At 40.3% G+C, this 17,768-nt stretch overlaps 4 protein-coding genes across 4 annotated transcripts in view; 1 reads left to right on the forward strand and 3 right to left on the reverse strand.

Moving 5' to 3' along the window:
- Position 1: 1 nt before the first annotated feature.
- Positions 2-3,303, reverse strand: LOC111224100 (thiamine transporter 1-like). Its single transcript, XM_022748499.1, has 7 exons — positions 3,097-3,303; positions 2,019-2,254; positions 1,332-1,896; positions 983-1,061; positions 535-727; positions 291-432; positions 2-206 (listed from the first exon to the last, which is right to left on the reverse strand). The coding sequence occupies exons 1-7, from the start codon at positions 3,241-3,243 to the stop codon at positions 57-59; spliced, it is 1,512 nt and encodes a 503-aa protein (XP_022604220.1). The 5' UTR covers positions 3,244-3,303; the 3' UTR covers positions 2-56.
- Positions 3,304-3,711: 408 nt separating this feature from the next.
- On the reverse strand, positions 3,712-7,781 carry LOC111224041 (thiamine transporter 2-like). The gene is made up of 8 exons (XM_022748415.1): positions 7,632-7,781; positions 7,240-7,419; positions 6,738-6,900; positions 6,244-6,547; positions 5,875-6,026; positions 4,826-5,018; positions 4,137-4,278; positions 3,712-3,864 (listed from the first exon to the last, which is right to left on the reverse strand). Exons 1-8 carry the CDS (start codon positions 7,779-7,781, stop codon positions 3,712-3,714), a joined length of 1,437 nt encoding a protein of 478 aa, XP_022604136.1.
- A 765-nt stretch (positions 7,782-8,546) lies between these two features.
- daw1 (dynein assembly factor with WD repeats 1) lies at positions 8,547-16,616 on the forward strand. The gene is made up of 13 exons (XM_022748474.1): positions 8,547-8,630; positions 8,863-8,935; positions 9,547-9,691; positions 10,439-10,497; positions 10,585-10,707; positions 10,845-10,944; positions 11,109-11,216; positions 11,778-11,884; positions 12,050-12,152; positions 12,719-12,833; positions 13,059-13,135; positions 15,276-15,438; positions 15,836-16,616. Exons 1-13 carry the CDS (start codon positions 8,558-8,560, stop codon positions 15,868-15,870), a joined length of 1,281 nt encoding a protein of 426 aa, XP_022604195.1. The 5' UTR covers positions 8,547-8,557; the 3' UTR covers positions 15,871-16,616.
- Positions 16,617-16,668: 52 nt separating this feature from the next.
- The window catches only part of sphkap (SPHK1 interactor, AKAP domain containing), a 50,259-nt gene continuing 49,159 nt past the window's right edge, over positions 16,669-17,768 (reverse strand). Inside the window, exon 12 of the mRNA XM_022748473.1 lies at positions 16,669-17,749. Within this exon, the coding sequence (XP_022604194.1) occupies positions 17,591-17,749 (159 nt within the window). The 3' untranslated portion in view covers positions 16,669-17,590. The remainder of the gene's footprint in view (positions 17,750-17,768) is intronic.

Raw genomic sequence — 17,768 nt, forward strand, 5'->3', positions numbered from 1 at the left:
TGAGGACCTAAAGCATGAGTGATTATTGTAGCTTGCAGTGTCAGAATTCTTGTATCTCAGAATCCGTGTTCGTCAAGGACGAGAGATTCATTTTTGTCTGGAGGACTTGTCCCTTTTTTGTTTCTCTGTGCTTTCCAAATGGTAAACAGTCCCCGAAGTGAAAAAAGAACGGCGATGACTGAGAAGTAGCTGGAGTATATGGTGAACTGCAAAAGAGCACATGATTTTGTGATAAGTGCACGTATAAAGACTTTTTCTGCCTGCACATGTTTTCTGATCAGATAGCTCACCTGAGGAATGATGGCCAGGCCCAATCCTCCACTGTCAACCACAACAGAAGTGATAATCGTCTGTAGAACCAGTGCCCCAAAGTTGTTTGCTCCAAAGACTAGTGCATATCTTTCCATCGTCAGGTCAGCTGCAATCTGGTACCTAAGAAGAAGATTTAAATGTTCTTTTTCCTGCAATAGTATTAGCTCTGAATCATGGGATAAAATGTAAACCAGCTTATATCAAATGACTTAAAATTCTTACATGGCTATTGTTATCAGCAGCATGTAGAGGCACTTGAAAATAACGTAACTGGTGTAGCAGACCCATATGTTGTTGATTGACGTCATAAGGAAAAGTGCAGCTGCCCCAAGTCCAGAGAAACCCCCCAGGGCCAGCTCTCCCCACTTCTCCCATCTCACCTCAGTGAAGCCTATACCATAAGATGTAGCTGCACCTGAAAAACACATCCATTTAGGATTATTGTAGTAGAAAAGACAATTAAATACGCAGCGAGGAAATGAATGGGATATCTAACAAAAGCTGCTAAGTTGTTTCCCTTTTTTGAAAACAAATATATCTAATCCTAATATGATGTATTAGTAGAACACCTTAGAGTGGCCACAACAATGCGACAGTCAGTTCAATTTGCCTAGATTTTCCTTTCCTAATCGGTATTCTGTCATGAAAACCTTTATCTGATGTTGCTTACTCAACAGGTTGGACACCGCTTCCACGCCTCCATTGTAGATACTGAAGTTCTGAGAAGGCTGCACATGCTCCCACAGCACCTGCAGGGTATATTGTATATTACTTTTTTTGGTGTATCGGGGCTTGGATTTCCTGCGTTTAATCATTTCCAACATTGGAATTTCATTTGCAAGTGAATCAACTGTACATTATTTGACCATGAAGGAGTGGCACAATTTGATCTGCTACAATCACACTTGGTGCTTTAGATTGGTGCAATGGTTGTATATTACATTTTCACGATAGCATAACCTTAAATTTTCACTTTTTATTTATGTTACATTTACGTTTATATTGCCTTCACAACTGACCTGCACATAGTTGACAGTCTGGTTATACCCGCAGGTGGCCATTGCCCACCACAATGACCAGTACAGCAGCTGTCTGGAGGAATAGCACTGGCAGAAGTCCCTCCAAAGCTGCAGGAGAACTTGGCTGCAGCCTTCTGCACCAACCGACTCCTCAAAGTCCACAGCTTTAGGCACTTTTTCATCCTGTCCTTTGACAGCAACTTCCTCTGTTTCTCTGCTTATGTCTACCCTTTCATCTCGCATTTCTTCCGACGAGGTCTTTACTCTACTTATGTGCTCTGTTGCATCCACAGTCCCATCTCTGTTGCTCTTTGTTGCCTCTGTTGCTGTTTTCTGTCTTGTATGTCTTCGATGAAAGAACATGCTCTGCTCTGGCATTGGCAGGAGGCAGGAAGAGAGGAGAGCGATGCCAGTGAGAACCAGAGTAAACACCATTATGTTGTTGTAGGACATGAGGTCGAAGCTGACGAGCAGCTGACCCAGAACAGAGCCCACCGTATACCCCAGCAGCTGGACACTGCGGCTGTAAGAGGTGGCCTTCCGGTACCGTTTCAGATCTACTACACTGTAATAAACAACACAGTCAAAATGTCATATCTGTGCCAATAATGCAAAATTCAGTTCCCTGACACCTGGCAGTACTGGTGCCATGCTTTGCCTTTTGACCTTCAGTAGATGAAGATGTACCTGTAGATGTAGGAGAAATAGGCCACCTCGCTGGCTGTCACCACCCCATAGAAGAACTGCATGGCCTGCATGGCTGGTACAGTTTTGGTCCACAGAATCATCGCTGTGGTGATGAAGAGCATAACACACTGGAACACCACCACAGGCTTGTAACGCAACCAGTCTGTCAGCAGGAACACTGGCACCAGCACAGACAAGTAGGAGTACGTCCACACGGGGAAAATTTGATTATTAACCTGATGAGGAAACAGCAGTTTGAGAGTGATAAATGTGAAAGAGTATGTATATGAGATGGGAACTGTATTGCTTCATAGCAAGGTTCAAGGGGCAAAAAGTAGTTTTTATCTTTAGTAGAGACACTTTTAGTCCAATGGCCAAAACAATATGCGCACTTGTTCTGTCTCTCTTTAGTCATTCATATGCACATCTGTGCACATAACATACATAAAAAGCCTGAATGCAGAAGGTTTACTTGAATATGTTAATAATAATAATAATGTTGATAAAATATTGATTTAGGCAACAGAGCTCGAGTTTCAGTGATGCTCCATCTGATCTTTACATGATGTCAGAACAGTTATTCTTGTTTTATTTTTAATTCAACTCCCCAATTTATGGCATGATCTTTCACTGCAGATCACCTGTCTTTGTGTTTGTGTTGCTCAGGCTGTTGCTGAGGGGATTTTCAGAATAAAATTAAGCATTATAATAACTTTATAGATAATGTTCATATCATACCTATTTGCAGTATGAGCTCTGTAGGCATAGGAAATATAGTGAATATTTCTTTAGCTAATCTTAAAGAAGATATTTAAATACAAAACATTAAACTGATAGACTTTGGTTAGTGAACACTTAATCACTGAGATCTAAATACAATATCAACTGATTGGTTTTTAATTCTAAGGTGACTGGATTTATAATACCACTTACAAACTGTTGGAGAGATTGTATTTAACTTTACTGTGATTCACCAGCTTCGTTATTTTGTATTTATTTATTTAATAATATTTCTCTGATTCATGATCTGCTTAACTCTCTGCTTAACCAATGTAGTTGTTTGTCTTTGCTTTAATACCTGCTCTGTTGTGAGATTCTTGTCCGGCCCTGTCAGGTATGGGATGAGGAAAGGCTCCAAGGGTTTAACTGTGCTGAAGAATCCATAGATGCACAGCAGAGTGGTGGGATACCTCCAGTCTGACCTCCAGCTCTTAACTGCCTCCATCTTCTGCTGTTTTTCTGCCTGTTTCAGGTGTGTTGTGTTCGTCAGTGTGCTACTCTTTCTGTCTTTCCTCATTGTGGGAAACTACTAAGTGTTGAGCTCGGTTTGTCAATCAATAACCCAGTCAAAGAGCAGCACAGCCTTGGCCAAGATACACGTGTAACAAATTAAACAGGTACAGACACACATCAGGACTTTATCTTTAATATACTTCACTAATCATTGATAATTGCAGCCTTATTGTGTTTTTTATTGTGCTTGCAAGTTGTAGAGATGATATGAAAAACACTCATGGGATCAGTCAGCAACTAAGGAACATTGCAGTGTCTATGAGCAACATTTTTGAGGCAATAAGATGCTCAGTTTTGCACATATTACAGTGATGTATTGTTATTTTATTCCCAATCAACAAATGAAACAATCACCTGCTCATTTAGTGCTATCCAGACTATAACAGTTTGTTAAACTTGGTCAGAAAGGTTCAGCAGCGATCACCTCCACACTGGACCTTTGCTCCTGGGCCTCTGTCTGCCCAGGTCTGTGACGATTTACACAGGCGGTGTAGGTCCCTCGGATCAGGAAGAGCACCGAGATGGTAGTGTAGTAGCTCCCGTAGATGATGAACTGCAGAGAGAGGTTTCTGTCATACTCAATGTTACTATTTCAGTCATGCCAAGTATCCATCTACATGTAACATGTCTGGATGCAACAGTTAATGATAACCACCAGGTGTCACTCTGTCCTCACATTTTAGTGTTTGTTATCTAGCAGAACGCTGAAACTGTTTACATTCTTAATTCAGTTCAAGTTTACCCCAACAGGCTTAAATGATCAATATCCATGCTCTGCCAAAGGTAGTATAGAAGTAAGACGTGTATAGGGGATTAGATACATACCTGCGACACAATGTCCAGTCCAAGTGCAGCTTCATCAACAACAATGAACGTAATGATGGTCTGCAGTGAGAGGGCCACAAAAGTGTTGATCCCAAATGTCAAAGCATAGCACTCCATGGAGAGTTTAGATGCAATCTGAAAACTTAAAGGACAAAGGGGATATGACCTCTGAGAGAGCTTACAATAGACAACGAGTGTCATAGATATTTATAGGTAATGCAAAAAAGAGCTGAAACAATAATATGCCGATCAGAAAGTATTTTGATAGTTAATTATTTGGCTCACTTTTCAAGCAAAAATACCAAACACTTGCTGTTACCAGCTTCTTAAATGAACATTTTCTGCTTTTTAAATTGAATATCTAAGGGCTTTGGAATGAACAATGAATATGTCATGTTTTGACATTTTATTATGTTTTTATGCACAAAATGATTAATCAAGTAATGGAGAAAGCAGACAAGAACTGGCAGATTAGTTGAAGTTGCAGCCCTAATCCAAAACCAGCCTTCTTTGTGAGTGAGCTTGTTTCACAGAAGGATCCTCGTAACAATCCCTCTTAGGAGCTGAGAAAGTTATTTCAGGCTTTGTGCTCTACTGTTCCTCCATCTACAGAGAGGAACAATTTAGAGAAAGTTACCGTAGAGCTGGAGAACAATAGTTTGGTCAGAGGAATTCTCCAGTGAACTTACGTTGTGATGGTGATGAGAAGCATGTAGCAGGATTTGAATATGACATAACCAACATAGCATGCCCAGATACTGTTGGTGAGCGCCATCAGAAACACAGCACCTGCCCCTACTGCTGAGAACAACCCTAAAGCCAGCTCTCCCCACATGGCCCAGGTCACCTTGATGTAGCCCACAGAGAAGGCTGCTGTAGCACCTGGCCCGTGGAAGAAAAAAAATGAAGTGATTAATCTGTCATTCAGTGGACATCACCTCCAATGTGTCTGTGCAACCTTGTTGTGATTCATTCATCAATCCTAACAAAAAATTTTTTCCTTGGAACACTGGCATAAAGGGGAATATGGCCTCTAAACAAAACCTCTTGCGCTCACATGCCTTTACTGGCCTCCTCAGCAGCTGCCCATTATGATGAACCACTTTCACCCGGCTCATGGAATCAGCAATTATCAGAGAACCCATTACCTTCTAACTCTATCTCCTTAATTGAAGCAATTACTCTTCTTCTTCTAATGCTGAGCCAGGTTGAGAGTGAGCCAACAGGACCATAGTGATGCTATTCCCTTTCAAAATCAATACAGATTTTCCATTTAATCAGGTACCCCCTATAACCAAGAATGACACCATTGTTTTCTTTTAACTGCAAGTTTTTATAGCTCTATGTGCCATCAGACATAGCAGATTTTAATAACACTGTTAAATTTTATTTTGCTCTATATAATGCAGTCGTGCTGCAGCCTTCTTCTTCTCCCCCTGTGTTAATTAAACTCTTACTTCCTGTTCTCAATGTGGTGAAAGTCAGTGATCCCCTGCTTCTGTTAATCTTCTGATCCTCTGTGAGATTACAGTGTTCAACAGCAACTTTCACTCTTTCATTAAATGTGCTTTTGTGCATGTTATCTTGCAATTTTTTGTTTTAGGACACTCGAATCTTTAGTTTATAAGTGGTTTGTCCTGTTTCTATGGTTATGTTTTGGATGGCAATATTAATGTAAGTTGATGGTGATACTGAATTAGACTGAAATAGCTCAAGTCAAGTGTACCAGCAGACTTACCTACAAGAGAACATGCAGCCTCTACACCTCCATTGTAGATGGATGATGTGGCAGATGGTTCTATATGGTCCCACATCAGCTGGATGTAGTTGAAGACCTGAACATAGCCAGCTGTTGCCAGAGCCCACCACAGGGACCAGTAGATTAAATGTCTGCAGGGTGGTCATTATGATAAAGATTATGATCATGTATGAATACACGATAAAAAAAATTTAAAAAAACATACAGCAAAAATCATCTCATTTGCTCGTTTGCTAAATGCATTAAACTATTATTCAGGGCAAAGTGTGAAAAAGTTGCATGCTCAGCACAGCTATACTAAAAGTGTATCAATAAAAAGTCAGAAAAAGGAAATGCCTGGAAGAGTACGACTCCCTGAAGCTTTGCCAGAGTAGATGACCTGCAGTGGCCACATTTTCTCTGCTGCACCAGCCAGGGCTGCCATTATGCTCCATTTTCTCTTTCCCTGAGCCAGCTCCCTCCTTATCCATCACTTGCTCCCCAGGCCTGTGTGCTCCCTGTGGCCCCTCCTGCTGGGACTGTGAGCGCACAGCTGCAGCTTTTTTCCCTTTGAAGAACATGTTCCTCTGGGGCATGGGCAACCAGAAGGAAACGAGAAAAGCCATGCTCACAATCCCCAGAGTGATAGCATTGATGTAGAAGTAGTCCACTCCTGTTGATTAGAGTTCATATTTCTTCAGCTCTTAGAGTTATTCATGCAGTGCAGTACTTTCATACAGTAATTCTATTAGCAGTCATTATTGTTATGCAGGCAGGGCAGATTCATTGTATAGGAAAATACAGAGATACAATGTACATCTAATATTTTTTATTTATTGTGTATTTAGGCTTGGAAGCCCTACCAAGGGAGACGAGCACTTGGCCGAGGCCGGCACCAAATGTATATCCAGCCAGCATGGCACTGCGCAGGTAACCAGTGGCTCTTTGGTAATTTTCAACTGGAATTATGCTGTAAATGTAGGAAAAGTAGGCCACCTCTGTGGAAGTCACTACAGCATAGTTGACCTGTTGATGGGAAACAGTTTTAAAGAGATTGTAGCCTGTGATCCCTTGTACCAGTAATGCATAACATAATGTATTCTATTTTTACAAGTTCCTCATGAGTAATATGCAGCAGTGCAGTGATACCACATTATGCCTGTGAAGGATTACAGTCTTTTGTATTATCTAAATAAGATATTTTTGGTTTTCAATAAACTTGATATCAGGATACACAGCAACAAGTGCATTTCTGAAGTATAAGTGCTGCATCTTTGATTATTCTGGCTAAAACTTTAATGTTACATCAGGAACATTATTACTATTCAAATGTTTTCAATATGAGTTATCAAAATGTCAGCGGACCTGAAGGAAGATCATAGCAGGCAGACCTGGGGCAAAGCAAAGCAGGACATAGTTGGTGACGAGGAATAGCCCCTGTAACATAATGAGGGGCTTGTACCTCAGGAAGTCAGTCAGGAGGAAGACGGGGAAAAGGAAGGCAAGGTAGGAGTACGTCCAGATTGGGAACAGGTAGTTGGTCACCTGTAAACAGAAAGCAACATAGAACAAGAATGCTGATCTAGAGTCACTGGTTCCTTGTCTTGTCCATGCCATGCATATCTCATTGTCAATCAAACTAGACAGCAGTTAATCTCAGATAAGTGCTCCTAAAATACTTAATGATTACAGACTGTATAGTAACTCTGCGTGAATTTTTTTGTAAATATGGGAATCTCTGTGTCTGCTGTCCTTACCACTTCTGCAGAGATGTTCTTGTGTGGTCCAATTAGGTATGGTGTGAGGAAGGGCTCTGCTACTCTGCAATTAGCAAAAAACCCATAGAGTGACAGGACAGCAGTGGGATAAGCCCAACTGGATGACTTCAGCTTTGCCCAACAGCCCATGCTTTCACCCCGGCCGGATTTCTCAGCAATCTTGTTTGTTCTTTATTTCCTATGGCCACCACGACAGTCTGACTACCTGAACTATCCCCTAAGCGCTGTGAGCTTCCCTGAAGCTATCATTACTCATCAGTAGCTAGAACATACACACATAATCTTTATGATCTACACGTGCCTTAGTCACAGTTTATGAGTGATAGACTTTGAGCTGGTAGGAAAGAGAGGGATAGCTGAAATGTGATGAAATCAGACATTCTTCAGGTTTGGTGATCAGTACAAGCCATGGGCCTTTGACAGATTATATCAGACAAGACATGAGACAATTTAAAGAGAGAAATTAAACCTTTTGTTGTTAGGCAGAGGCAGGAAAAATTAGCCTGGGAATAGGATGGCTCCCTTACAGCATAAAGGCATAGGTAACTATCATCAAGAATGTATTAGCCATTGATTAATCAGTTATATAACTTAATCTAAGAGTACAAACAGATGTACAAAGCAGTGACGTAACATTTGTTGTTTAACCTACTTCTAACACCACCATATACAGGCCAAACCCAGGGGATGTCACGTCTGCCAGTGTACTGTACTCTACTTCATCGCCTTGTGTACGTGAAAATACAGGAGCGGTAACTAATGTCCTAGATAAGGTATTTTAACCATAAACTGTTTAACCAACTTCACATTCAAGTGCTGGTTTGTTTATGTTCGTACTACGCATGCGTGATGAATGCACACGGGCACTTCGAGCGAGTCAGTCGCCATGGCAACTCTTTGTTGATATGTGTTGTGAAGACGTCTTAACACACGGCAAAATGAAACTCAAGCGGTTTCTTCTCCGATATTATCCTCCAGGTAATACACTTAAGTTAAGTTGTCCCATTTGTAACGTTAGTAAACGTTAGTTCTTTTCATGGGAATATGCTACTGCTGTAGCTTTCAACTTCGACAACAACTTGCCGTAGCCTTACATTGACTACTCTAATACTGGTAATCGGACTTATTAGCATCATATATCGCTGTTTTACAGAGCTCAGCCGGCATGAGCGGCCTTTCCTGCTCTAATTGTTTTTTTTTCTGCTGTCAGGTATAATCCTCGAATATGAGAGAGGAGGATATCTGAGGACCAAATCAATCGACCTTTTGGGTTTGACCCCAGAGTGAGTGAGATGTATCCTCTACCATCTTTACGAGTGTTATTGCTTTCCATCTCTCTTAAATACTACCATTTTATTACTTAACTTGCCAGACATATTTCCAAATAGCTCAATAACTCAGCACTCCATACAATGGTAGGGCTGATCACCAAACATACCTACACTGATCGAATGTGATAGTAAACACTATGAAGTGAAGTTGTGTTGTAAATTGTACTAGTTGCAGTAGATTTGTAGCTCCTTAAAGTGACGTACCACCAGTCCGGTTTATGTATTGTTTTATGTTTCTGATGCGATTGTGACATTTTTATAGATTAGAAAGTTGTTCTTGATACCACATTTCAAATCAATCTTGTCCTCCTGAACTGCCTTTCTATGCATAAATCTAACAAGATGAGTTGATGTTGACAAGATGTTTCCTATTCTTTTTTGGATAAAGGGCTGAGCGAATTGAATGCCTGTTAAACTGCATTTAATCTCCAACAGATCCTCTTTACATAGTTTCTGAAATCATCATTATTATGATTATCATCATATAATTTTCAGGTGTTCTTTTTTTAACATTTGATGATTAAATGATGATTGTGTAAAAAGTGCGTTTTCCCACCATGCAGAACAAACCCAGATGAGCTGGTGGCAGAGATCAGGCATTCAGAGCCTCTGGTCACAGAGTCCCGGGCTGATCAGGTCAAACAGCTGATCCTTCGACTTCAGCAGAAACAGAGCCAGCAGGACCACCACAGGTTCTGTTTCTATAAGGTCAGACACTGGACTCATTATATACAAACCAGCACCTTGTCCTGCCATCTATATTCAATAAAGTAGCTCATATTGGTTAGGACAGTGTGTTGCTAATTAATGTCCCAGGGCAGGTTGTAAAATCTATGGTACAGTTTTATGAAACAATTACAAATAGTTCTTTGTCTTTTGTGTTGGCACAAAGCCTTTTGTCACATCTATGTTTTACATCACTGAGGGACTAAAACAAATACTGTTGGATGTGTTGTTTGAATGCATTCCACACATCCAATTGAAAAGGTTTGGGATGTTGCCTTTTTTAGCAATATCATCTAATTACAGCAGTATATTAGTTTTCATCTGTGGAAATTCAGGAGTTTGAGTTGTGAAATTAGCAGTGACTTCTCCATAGAGGCACTAGAGAGCAGTAGTGGTTAGGTTACTAAGTCTTACAATTGGAAGACAGCTAACATGATAACAAAAGTGCCTGTCTTAGAGTGTTATGGAATATATAAAACACAACTGCTCAGAGGTTAGGGTATGTTTTTTTGCCTGTGTCTAAAACTGGGGAGATTCTTGTCTCTGAGCTCAGTGAGGGAAGAAAATCACTCCATCACTGTTGAGCCAGGAGGGAGACCCTTCCCATTACATCAAAGTGAGATTAATTATATATGGATGGATATTACATGCGTAATCTTAATGATGAATGAAGATAATAACTATATTGCCTTGGATGTTATATTTTCTAATCTCTGGGCTTTTTTGCAGGATCTCAAGGCACACATACTGCCACTGACAAATGTTGCCTTTGACAAATCAGGGTCAAGGTAGGTTTATATGCAACACACAAAAGTGTGGCACATTGGAGTTTTCGTTTGTTGTATTGGTATTTACATCTCTCTTTCACTCTGCAGGTTTCTAACTGGGAGCTATGACAGGACATGTAGAGTTTGGGACACGGCCTCAGGCACAGAGCTGCATACACTAGAGGGTCACAGAAACGTGGTGTATGCAATTGCATTCAACAACCCCTACGGGTAATGAGCAGTTTCAGCAAAACTTTCATAGCATTGAAGAACAGCATTGCTCTATTTGACACTATTTACATATTCAAAAGAGCATTCCATCTTAGAATTGACAGTTTCTTCGCTTTTTTTCTCTTTATTAAACTTAGAGACAAGATCGCCACCGGCTCTTTCGATAAGACCTGCAAACTGTGGTGTGCTGAGACGGGCAAATGTTTTCATACCTTTCGCGGACACATGGCAGAGATAGTATGTATAACAATCTGTTTAATCTTATATTCAAATACGGTTTACTCTGGTGTTATGTTTAGTGCTTAGATAATAAATAAGTCTCTGCCAAATCCTGTTTTTGTCCCGGCTTTGTAGCAGAATCCAACACCAGTAACTATAAAAGGGAATTTTGTATTGTGTAGGTGTGCCTGGCGTTCAACCCTCAGAGTACACTGGTGGCCACAGGCAGCATGGACGCCACTGCCAAGCTGTGGGATGTGGAGACTGGGGAGGAAGTGGCCACTCTGAATGTGAGTTGTCTTTTTTTCTTATCCCGATGCCTCAATGCTTCTCTTGCTCTTTTTTTCTGTAAGCACGGCTCACATCCATTCATTAATAATGCAGTAATTAACTATTCATTTTCTTCTTAGAGTAATTAATGCTTAAGTGAGTGTTGTTACCTCTGCTGATGGCCAGCATCTTTACCACCTCATATATGCACCCAGGGGAGTAGGGAGTCCTCTTGATGTGCAGACTGCACGTGGGTCCATAGTGTGACTGGTTGGCTGCCTGGCTCTGTCTCAATGAGGAGCAACTCTTTGCAGCTCTCTCTGTTCTTTCAGCACTTCCCACCATGAAGAATCAATCATGCTGACAGCAGTCAATTGAGCGTAGAATCTTAAGCATATGCAAATTCTTATTTATTTATTTCAAGACTTTGAACATCTACCAGTAAGGCCAAAGTCTGTATGGTTATTTTAATAAATAATAACGCCTTTTTGATGTGCATTTTCATGCATAATGGGAGATAAGAGGGAGAGAGCAAGTGAGACAGTTGTGAGGGATAATGCTCTCTCTTTGATTCCATCCAGGATCACACTGCAGAGGTCCTTTCTCTGTGCTTTAACACAGTGGGAAATCAACTTGTCACTGGCTCCTTCGACCACACAGTTGTTATATGGGATGTTGCTTCAGCAAGGTCAGACATCATAATTGTTATCGCAATGTATGCATTGATCTGTGCGTTTGTGTGTGACTTGGGCATATGTGTCATGATTTTTACTGCACAGCACATGCATAACACCTATAGATTCTGCAAACGGGAGTACACAACTGACATTATGCTGCTTTCTGTTTTTCTCAGACGTGTCCACACTCTGATCGGTCACACGGGGGAAATCTGCAGTGTTCAGTTTAACTGGGACTGTTCCCTTATAGTTACAGGCTCCATGGACAAAACCTGCAAGGTGAGCTATCATCTACCCAAAGACTTTAAAGCCTGCACGTGTGTGTGTGTGTGTGTGTGTGTGTGTGTAATTTAACTCTTTGAAATACAGTCATTTATCCAAAAAGCTTCCTTTTATAGGCTGAAAGTGTATTTAAATAGTAATAAATACCCATTGAAATAGTATCATAGTGACAGTCATTCATTTAGCTTTTTAAACTATTGCAAAAGATCGATATTTGAGAGACATGGCTCCTCTTGTCATTCATATTCACTCTCGTCCATTTCCCACTTTCCATCTCTTCCCTCTTCCTGTCTCTAAGGTCTCCATCATTTCAAGGAGAAAAATTAAATCCTAATTCCTTAATTATGCCAAGATGAGTCATGCTCACAAGAAAGAATTATCCACCTCACTGGATTCCTCGAGGGGAGATGGTTAAAATAAAGCCACTTAAGACAGCTAACAGCTACATGCAAGCATATTTTATGAGACTGTGTATATCTTTGTTCACATGAATGTGTGTGTTCCAGTTTTGTGTTTATGTGTTTAATTGTGTCACTTTTTTTGTTATGTGTATGTATTTGCAGTTGTGGGAGGCAGTCAGTGGCAAGTGTGTAGCCACCCTAGTTGGACACAAAGAAGAGGTGCTGGATGTGTGTTTTGATTTAAGTGGTCAGCTCATTGCTACTGCCTCCGCTGATGGTGAGAAAATTTAAGTTTACATTACTATTAAAGTTAAACACTTTTTCCTCACTGTGTTTTGATCTCATGCCCAAGGTTTATTTTAGAATTACAAAGAGGTCTTTTTTTCTGATGCCACAAGTCCTCCACATCCCAATATTTTGGTTCTCTTGAAGAATAACAACATTTTGACAAGTAAAAAAACTACAGTGCGTGTACACTAACGACCATGCATGTCTCTGTCAGGTAGAGCGCGAGTGTTCAGTGCAACCACACATCAGTGTCTCCTGACCCTAGAGGGCCATGATGGAGAAATCTCCAAGGTAAATCACTAGACCCAAAATGGCTATTCAGCCATATCCTGTGTGTTATTCTGTGTTATTTTATGTCACCATAGAGATCCAAAATTTGTGTTGTTTACAGGGTAGCTATAGCTTTAGCGTAGCATCAGTTTTGCAATGAAGTTTTGTTTTCAGGGTTTTCTTTTTTTTTTGTTAATCTGAAAAAATAAAACATAAGTATTTTACGTGATAAGCTAAATTGGTATCCTATTATTCTAACTTGTAACGTAGAATGCTGAAGTTGAAGGTCCAGGCTTCAGGCTGTTTGGTGCTTATTGTTTCACATAGTATAGCTCAGCAAGTCTGTCTGAATAGAGAGGTTTTTAAGCTTTTCACTACAGTGATGCTTCTGTTGATCTGACTAATTAAATCTCTAGGTTTCAAAGTAGATTTTCAGTGTTTTCTACGTACAGCTCCATGAGAGATGATAAATACCATCTATTTCATCTCTGACCATAAGTAAGCATGGTCTCACCTAGCCTTTGAGCACCAAATGTTGCGCCCATGCCATCACATGTAATCACACATGATCAAAACCCACTTTATAACCCAGTCTAACATGGCCTGTCATTGGTAAAATCAAACAAACAAATACTTTGGCATCGGGTGTGTGTGTGTTTGACCCTGCACTGATCTTGTCATTTAATGGGAGTGAATTAGTCTTTTCCAGGTTTTGTGCTGGGCATAAGTATATGTTTCCTGCAGTGGGCTTTTATGTATGAGGGGAAAGGAGCTACCTCTGTTTACTGAAACACATCAGGCAGTCAGTAATAAACAGGCTGGATGGTGGATGATTCCAGAGGATTATGACACTAATCTCTCTCTAACAGGACACTTCTCCCCTCCCCTCCATGCTTCTTAACCATGACCATATTTTTTTTTTTTTTTTTTTCTCACAGGTCTTTCTCTGTCTTTCAGTGTCTCGCTCTGTGTCTGCCCCTTGTTTCCCCCCTTTCATTTTTATTTTCATGTCGCCTCAATCTCTCCTCTTGTTACTTCACCTTGCTACCTTATTCTATTTTAAATCCTGGAAATAGAAATGCCCGAATGCATGTTTTTGTAGATTCTATGTGGTATTTCATGTAAGGAATTCACAAGACCTCTTGTTTTCAAATTTTTTGTCCCTGCTAGTAAGATGAATCCTTCCCATTTTGGATGCTCCATTGGCTTTTACTTTTAACTTCACATTGCATCACATTGTCATGGAATTTGTTAAGCACATTTACATGCAGTATTTGCCCAAAAACAGCTACAGCTATGTTGGTCGATTTAAGTCTGTCTCAAATGTTTCAAACTGCATTGAACACAGAAGCTTTAAAGGAAAAACACAGAGCCATTCAACAGGTCCAATTTTATGGACAATGACCTCGGCAGATGTACCACATATAAAAGTCAAGCAATTTTAGTATGTATACAATAACAACTTTTGCAGTGTGAAACCCATATTTAGGACATGAGATTAGAATTTGTACAGTATGTAATATAGAATTGGGATACAACTTTTGTCTTTTTTGTCTCTACCTTGTTCTTATTGTGTACTCTTTCCTGAATTTTCTTTTCTCTCCATCAATTTCAATCTGTCTTCTTTCCATTTCTGTGCCTCTCTTAGCATCCACTCATCTTCTCTCTCCGGTCTTCTATCTTAGTCAGCTTCTTCTCTAGTCAGTTTCCATTTCCTGTCTGGGGATGCTCCTTCGTGCTCAGTTTAGAGTTTTAATAAAAACACACTTTACTTTCATGGCCATCTAGAGCCAGCTTCATTTAATCATCCCTACCTTTACCTCACTGTGGGGATATAAAACCATTCATGAAACAATAAACCCTGGATTTAACATGATCAACTTCAGCCATGATTTTCATGATACTCTACTGGAAAACTCTTCACTAAGTAGCGCCATCATTGCCTTTATCCTCCTTATGTATATAAAGTTGAATGACCTGTGTGGAATAATACCGCCGACGTGGTAAAAGTCTGCTAAACCCATTCAATTCTCCCCTGCCTTTGTCATTTAAACCACATCTGGCATAATCTTGTATTCAGCACTCTCTCTTGCTCATTCTATCGCTCATGTAGCACACTTCTGAATAAGACCAACTCTCCTGACTAGAACTCTCTTGGTAGATCTGTTTCAACCCCCAGGGCAGCAGGGTTCTGACTGCCAGCTCAGACAAGACAGCTCGTCTGTGGGATGCTCAGTCTGGAGTCTGCCTACAAGTCCTAGAGGGGCACACAGACGAGATCTTCTCCTGTGTCTTCAACTACGAGGGTGACACCATCATTACAGGTATACACACACATACCATATCTGACAGCTACACATGGAGCTGACAACTGTGTGCTGATAAAATGTAGCCTTGAGCAGCTAATACACTTCCCTTTGCCAGCCCTCCCAATTGCTTGTATTGGCGCCACCTTCCTAGCTGACAGCCACAGTGTTTTTTGTAATTAAGTTGTATATATATTTTTATTTATGGTTGTTTTTTTCAATTATGTTTCTTGGTCGACCCTCAGTTTTATTTAACATTAGTGTGCTCTTCTATTTCGCCAAGTCAAATTCCTGTGTACATTGTACATTTGGAGAATAAAGCGATTTTGATTCTGATATTGCATTTTCCATGATGAAGTGTCACAGCTGTGTCCCTCTGTGCAAACCACCTGTTTGTGTTTGTGCTCTCCTGCAGGCAGCAAGGATAACACATGCCGGATCTGGTACTGACCCCTCCCCTTAACCCATCACGTGCTCAGGCGGGCATTATACATGGACACAAAAATCAATGTGTGTTTACCATGTACTGTATGACCCACTGTGTAACATCTTTAGTCACTTTGAGGTACAGTAAAAGTCTGGTTTACAGCAGATATGTGAAGTTCTAGTGGTTTTGCAAATCTGTACTGTACTAACTTGGTCCTGGGCTTGACCAGTAGACCTGGCTTTTCATTTCACATGGCATTAACAGTATGGTAAATGTCATCTCAAGTAGTTTGAATTCTTCGAGAACATTTTTGGAACGGCTTTTGGAAATATTAGAGAATTTTAGCAATTATGAGCTGGACTCACACGAGCATTACTGTAAAAGTTTGCCTATGTTTCATCTTCATGAGCCCACCATCAGCTAACAAAAGTAATAATATTTTTATATTTTTGTTCCCACTGCCTTGTATGTTTCTGTGATGTGTACAAAGCAGTATTTTCTGAAAGCACAATACAATGATGAATGTTTATTTAACAGCTTCCTAGCTCCCAAAAAGATCATATGGCTGTTGTTTTATAGTCTCACTGCATCTGTGACATGCTTTTGGGAAAACCAGGCAATATAGTGTAATACTAATGTGGATAAATGTGCTACTAACCAGTGTTCATTGCATTTCTGTTGAATGTTAAAGAAAGAGTCAGACTGCTTGTATTTCACATCACAGAAATTTATTGATGTCAAAAGATAAATACATTCAGTTCTACTGTGACAGAGTTTACAGCTGAATCGTGTGCTTTTTTTCCCAATGCTGATGTAACACTAGAGTACCACTAAGTAGAGAAATAAACAGACCAAATTCACATACAAATTCAACATTACAAACCTTACTCTGTCTTTCTGACATAGTAAAAGCTAAAGAGAGCAGTCCACTACTCCAAGGTGCAGCAGTTCCAAATCTACAGTATATACAGTACAGCTATCCAAAATAATCAGTTCTCAAGTAACATGAACAAGATGACATACTTACTTAGAACTGAATTTCAAGGTCACAACAGAGGTGGTATGTTGGCTAATGAACACAACAAAGATATGGACATTTTGCTTATGCTAAGCAAATGTGCAATTCTAATTGGCTAACAGAAGAAAGTGGGCTTTTCTGGGCTTCCATTTCAACAGCCTCTTTTACAAAGTAGTTTTGATACAAAAGGTGTGAGCATGTCAAGTTGTGGGGAGAATGGAACCTGATTTTCCTATCATCTATTGGTACTTTGCTTCCTGTGTGTTCATTTGGAATAAATAAATAAACAAACATAATTTGGTAGTGAGAATCTGTAAATATATATATTTATATATATATATAATCTAGAGCAGTTAAAACCTGCTGACTATAATCTCTTAAAGGCTGGTTCACTTCCAAGAGGAACGTCCAACCCGTATGCCTACAGTTTACTCTGCCTTTGTGTCTCACACTAGAGAGGTGAATCTGAAACAAATACATGCTTTTATTAAAGGGACACTGGTCCATTCATGGCTGCGAACAGACAAAAAGCATGACCTCCGCAGAAAAGGGGTGAGCAGTGTGAGTTTCTCAAGTATGCTGATTGCGTTGTGCTTTCAGCTTGCAGTAGGCGACACTTGGTGTGATGATACAGGGTTGGGAAAACAGTTAGGAACATGTTAGAAGTGTGGGTGAATGATTGAGCATTTGAGTTTTTGTTTGCGGGATGAGGAAGCTAATCTGGTCTACAGGCTCTCCAAAAGCCAATCAAACAGGCTGGACAGAGACCTGCCATCCTCTTCCTCTTTCTCTTTCTCATGTAGCTTACAGAACTGAACCACAGCACTGAACAAGTCTGCGATCCGCCACGCCTTCTGAGACATGAGGTGGACCACCCTCTGGAACTGAGAGAAGACACAATGA

This window comes from Seriola dumerili, unplaced genomic scaffold (assembly GCF_002260705.1).
Source record: "Seriola dumerili isolate Sdu_G_001 unplaced genomic scaffold, Sdu_1.0 BDQW01000122.1, whole genome shotgun sequence".
Lineage (NCBI taxonomy): Eukaryota > Metazoa > Chordata > Actinopteri > Carangiformes > Carangidae > Seriola > Seriola dumerili.

What these genes read in the sequence shown, in the direction of transcription:
- LOC111224041 (XM_022748415.1), bottom strand. Translation starts at nt 7,781, where the DNA reads ATGGGCTGTTGGGCAAAGCTGAAGTCATCCAGTTGGGCTTATCCCACT. An exon ending in AGAACATCTCTGCAGAAGTG is followed by an intron (nt 7,420 to 7,631) that starts GTAAGGACAGCA and finishes TTCTGTTTACAG; the next exon opens with GTGACCAACTACCTGTTCCC. An exon ending in GACTGGACATTGTGTCGCAG is followed by an intron (nt 3,865 to 4,136) that starts GTATGTATCTAA and finishes CTCTCTCTGCAG; the next exon opens with TTCATCATCTACGGGAGCTA.
- LOC111224100 (XM_022748499.1), bottom strand. Translation starts at nt 3,243, where the DNA reads ATGGAGGCAGTTAAGAGCTGGAGGTCAGACTGGAGGTATCCCACCACT. An exon ending in AGAATCTCACAACAGAGCAG is followed by an intron (nt 2,255 to 3,096) that starts GTATTAAAGCAA and finishes TTTCCTCATCAG; the next exon opens with GTTAATAATCAAATTTTCCC. An exon ending in AGCGGTGTCCAACCTGTTGA is followed by an intron (nt 728 to 982) that starts GTAAGCAACATC and finishes TGTGTTTTTCAG; the next exon opens with GTGCAGCTACATCTTATGGT.
- daw1 (XM_022748474.1), top strand. Translation starts at nt 8,558, where the DNA reads ATGTGTTGTGAAGACGTCTTAACACACGGCAAAATGAAACTCAAGCGG. An exon ending in CTTTTGGGTTTGACCCCAGA is followed by an intron (nt 8,936 to 9,546) that starts GTGAGTGAGATG and finishes CCCACCATGCAG; the next exon opens with AACAAACCCAGATGAGCTGG. An exon ending in TGCTACTGCCTCCGCTGATG is followed by an intron (nt 12,834 to 13,058) that starts GTGAGAAAATTT and finishes TGTCTCTGTCAG; the next exon opens with GTAGAGCGCGAGTGTTCAGT.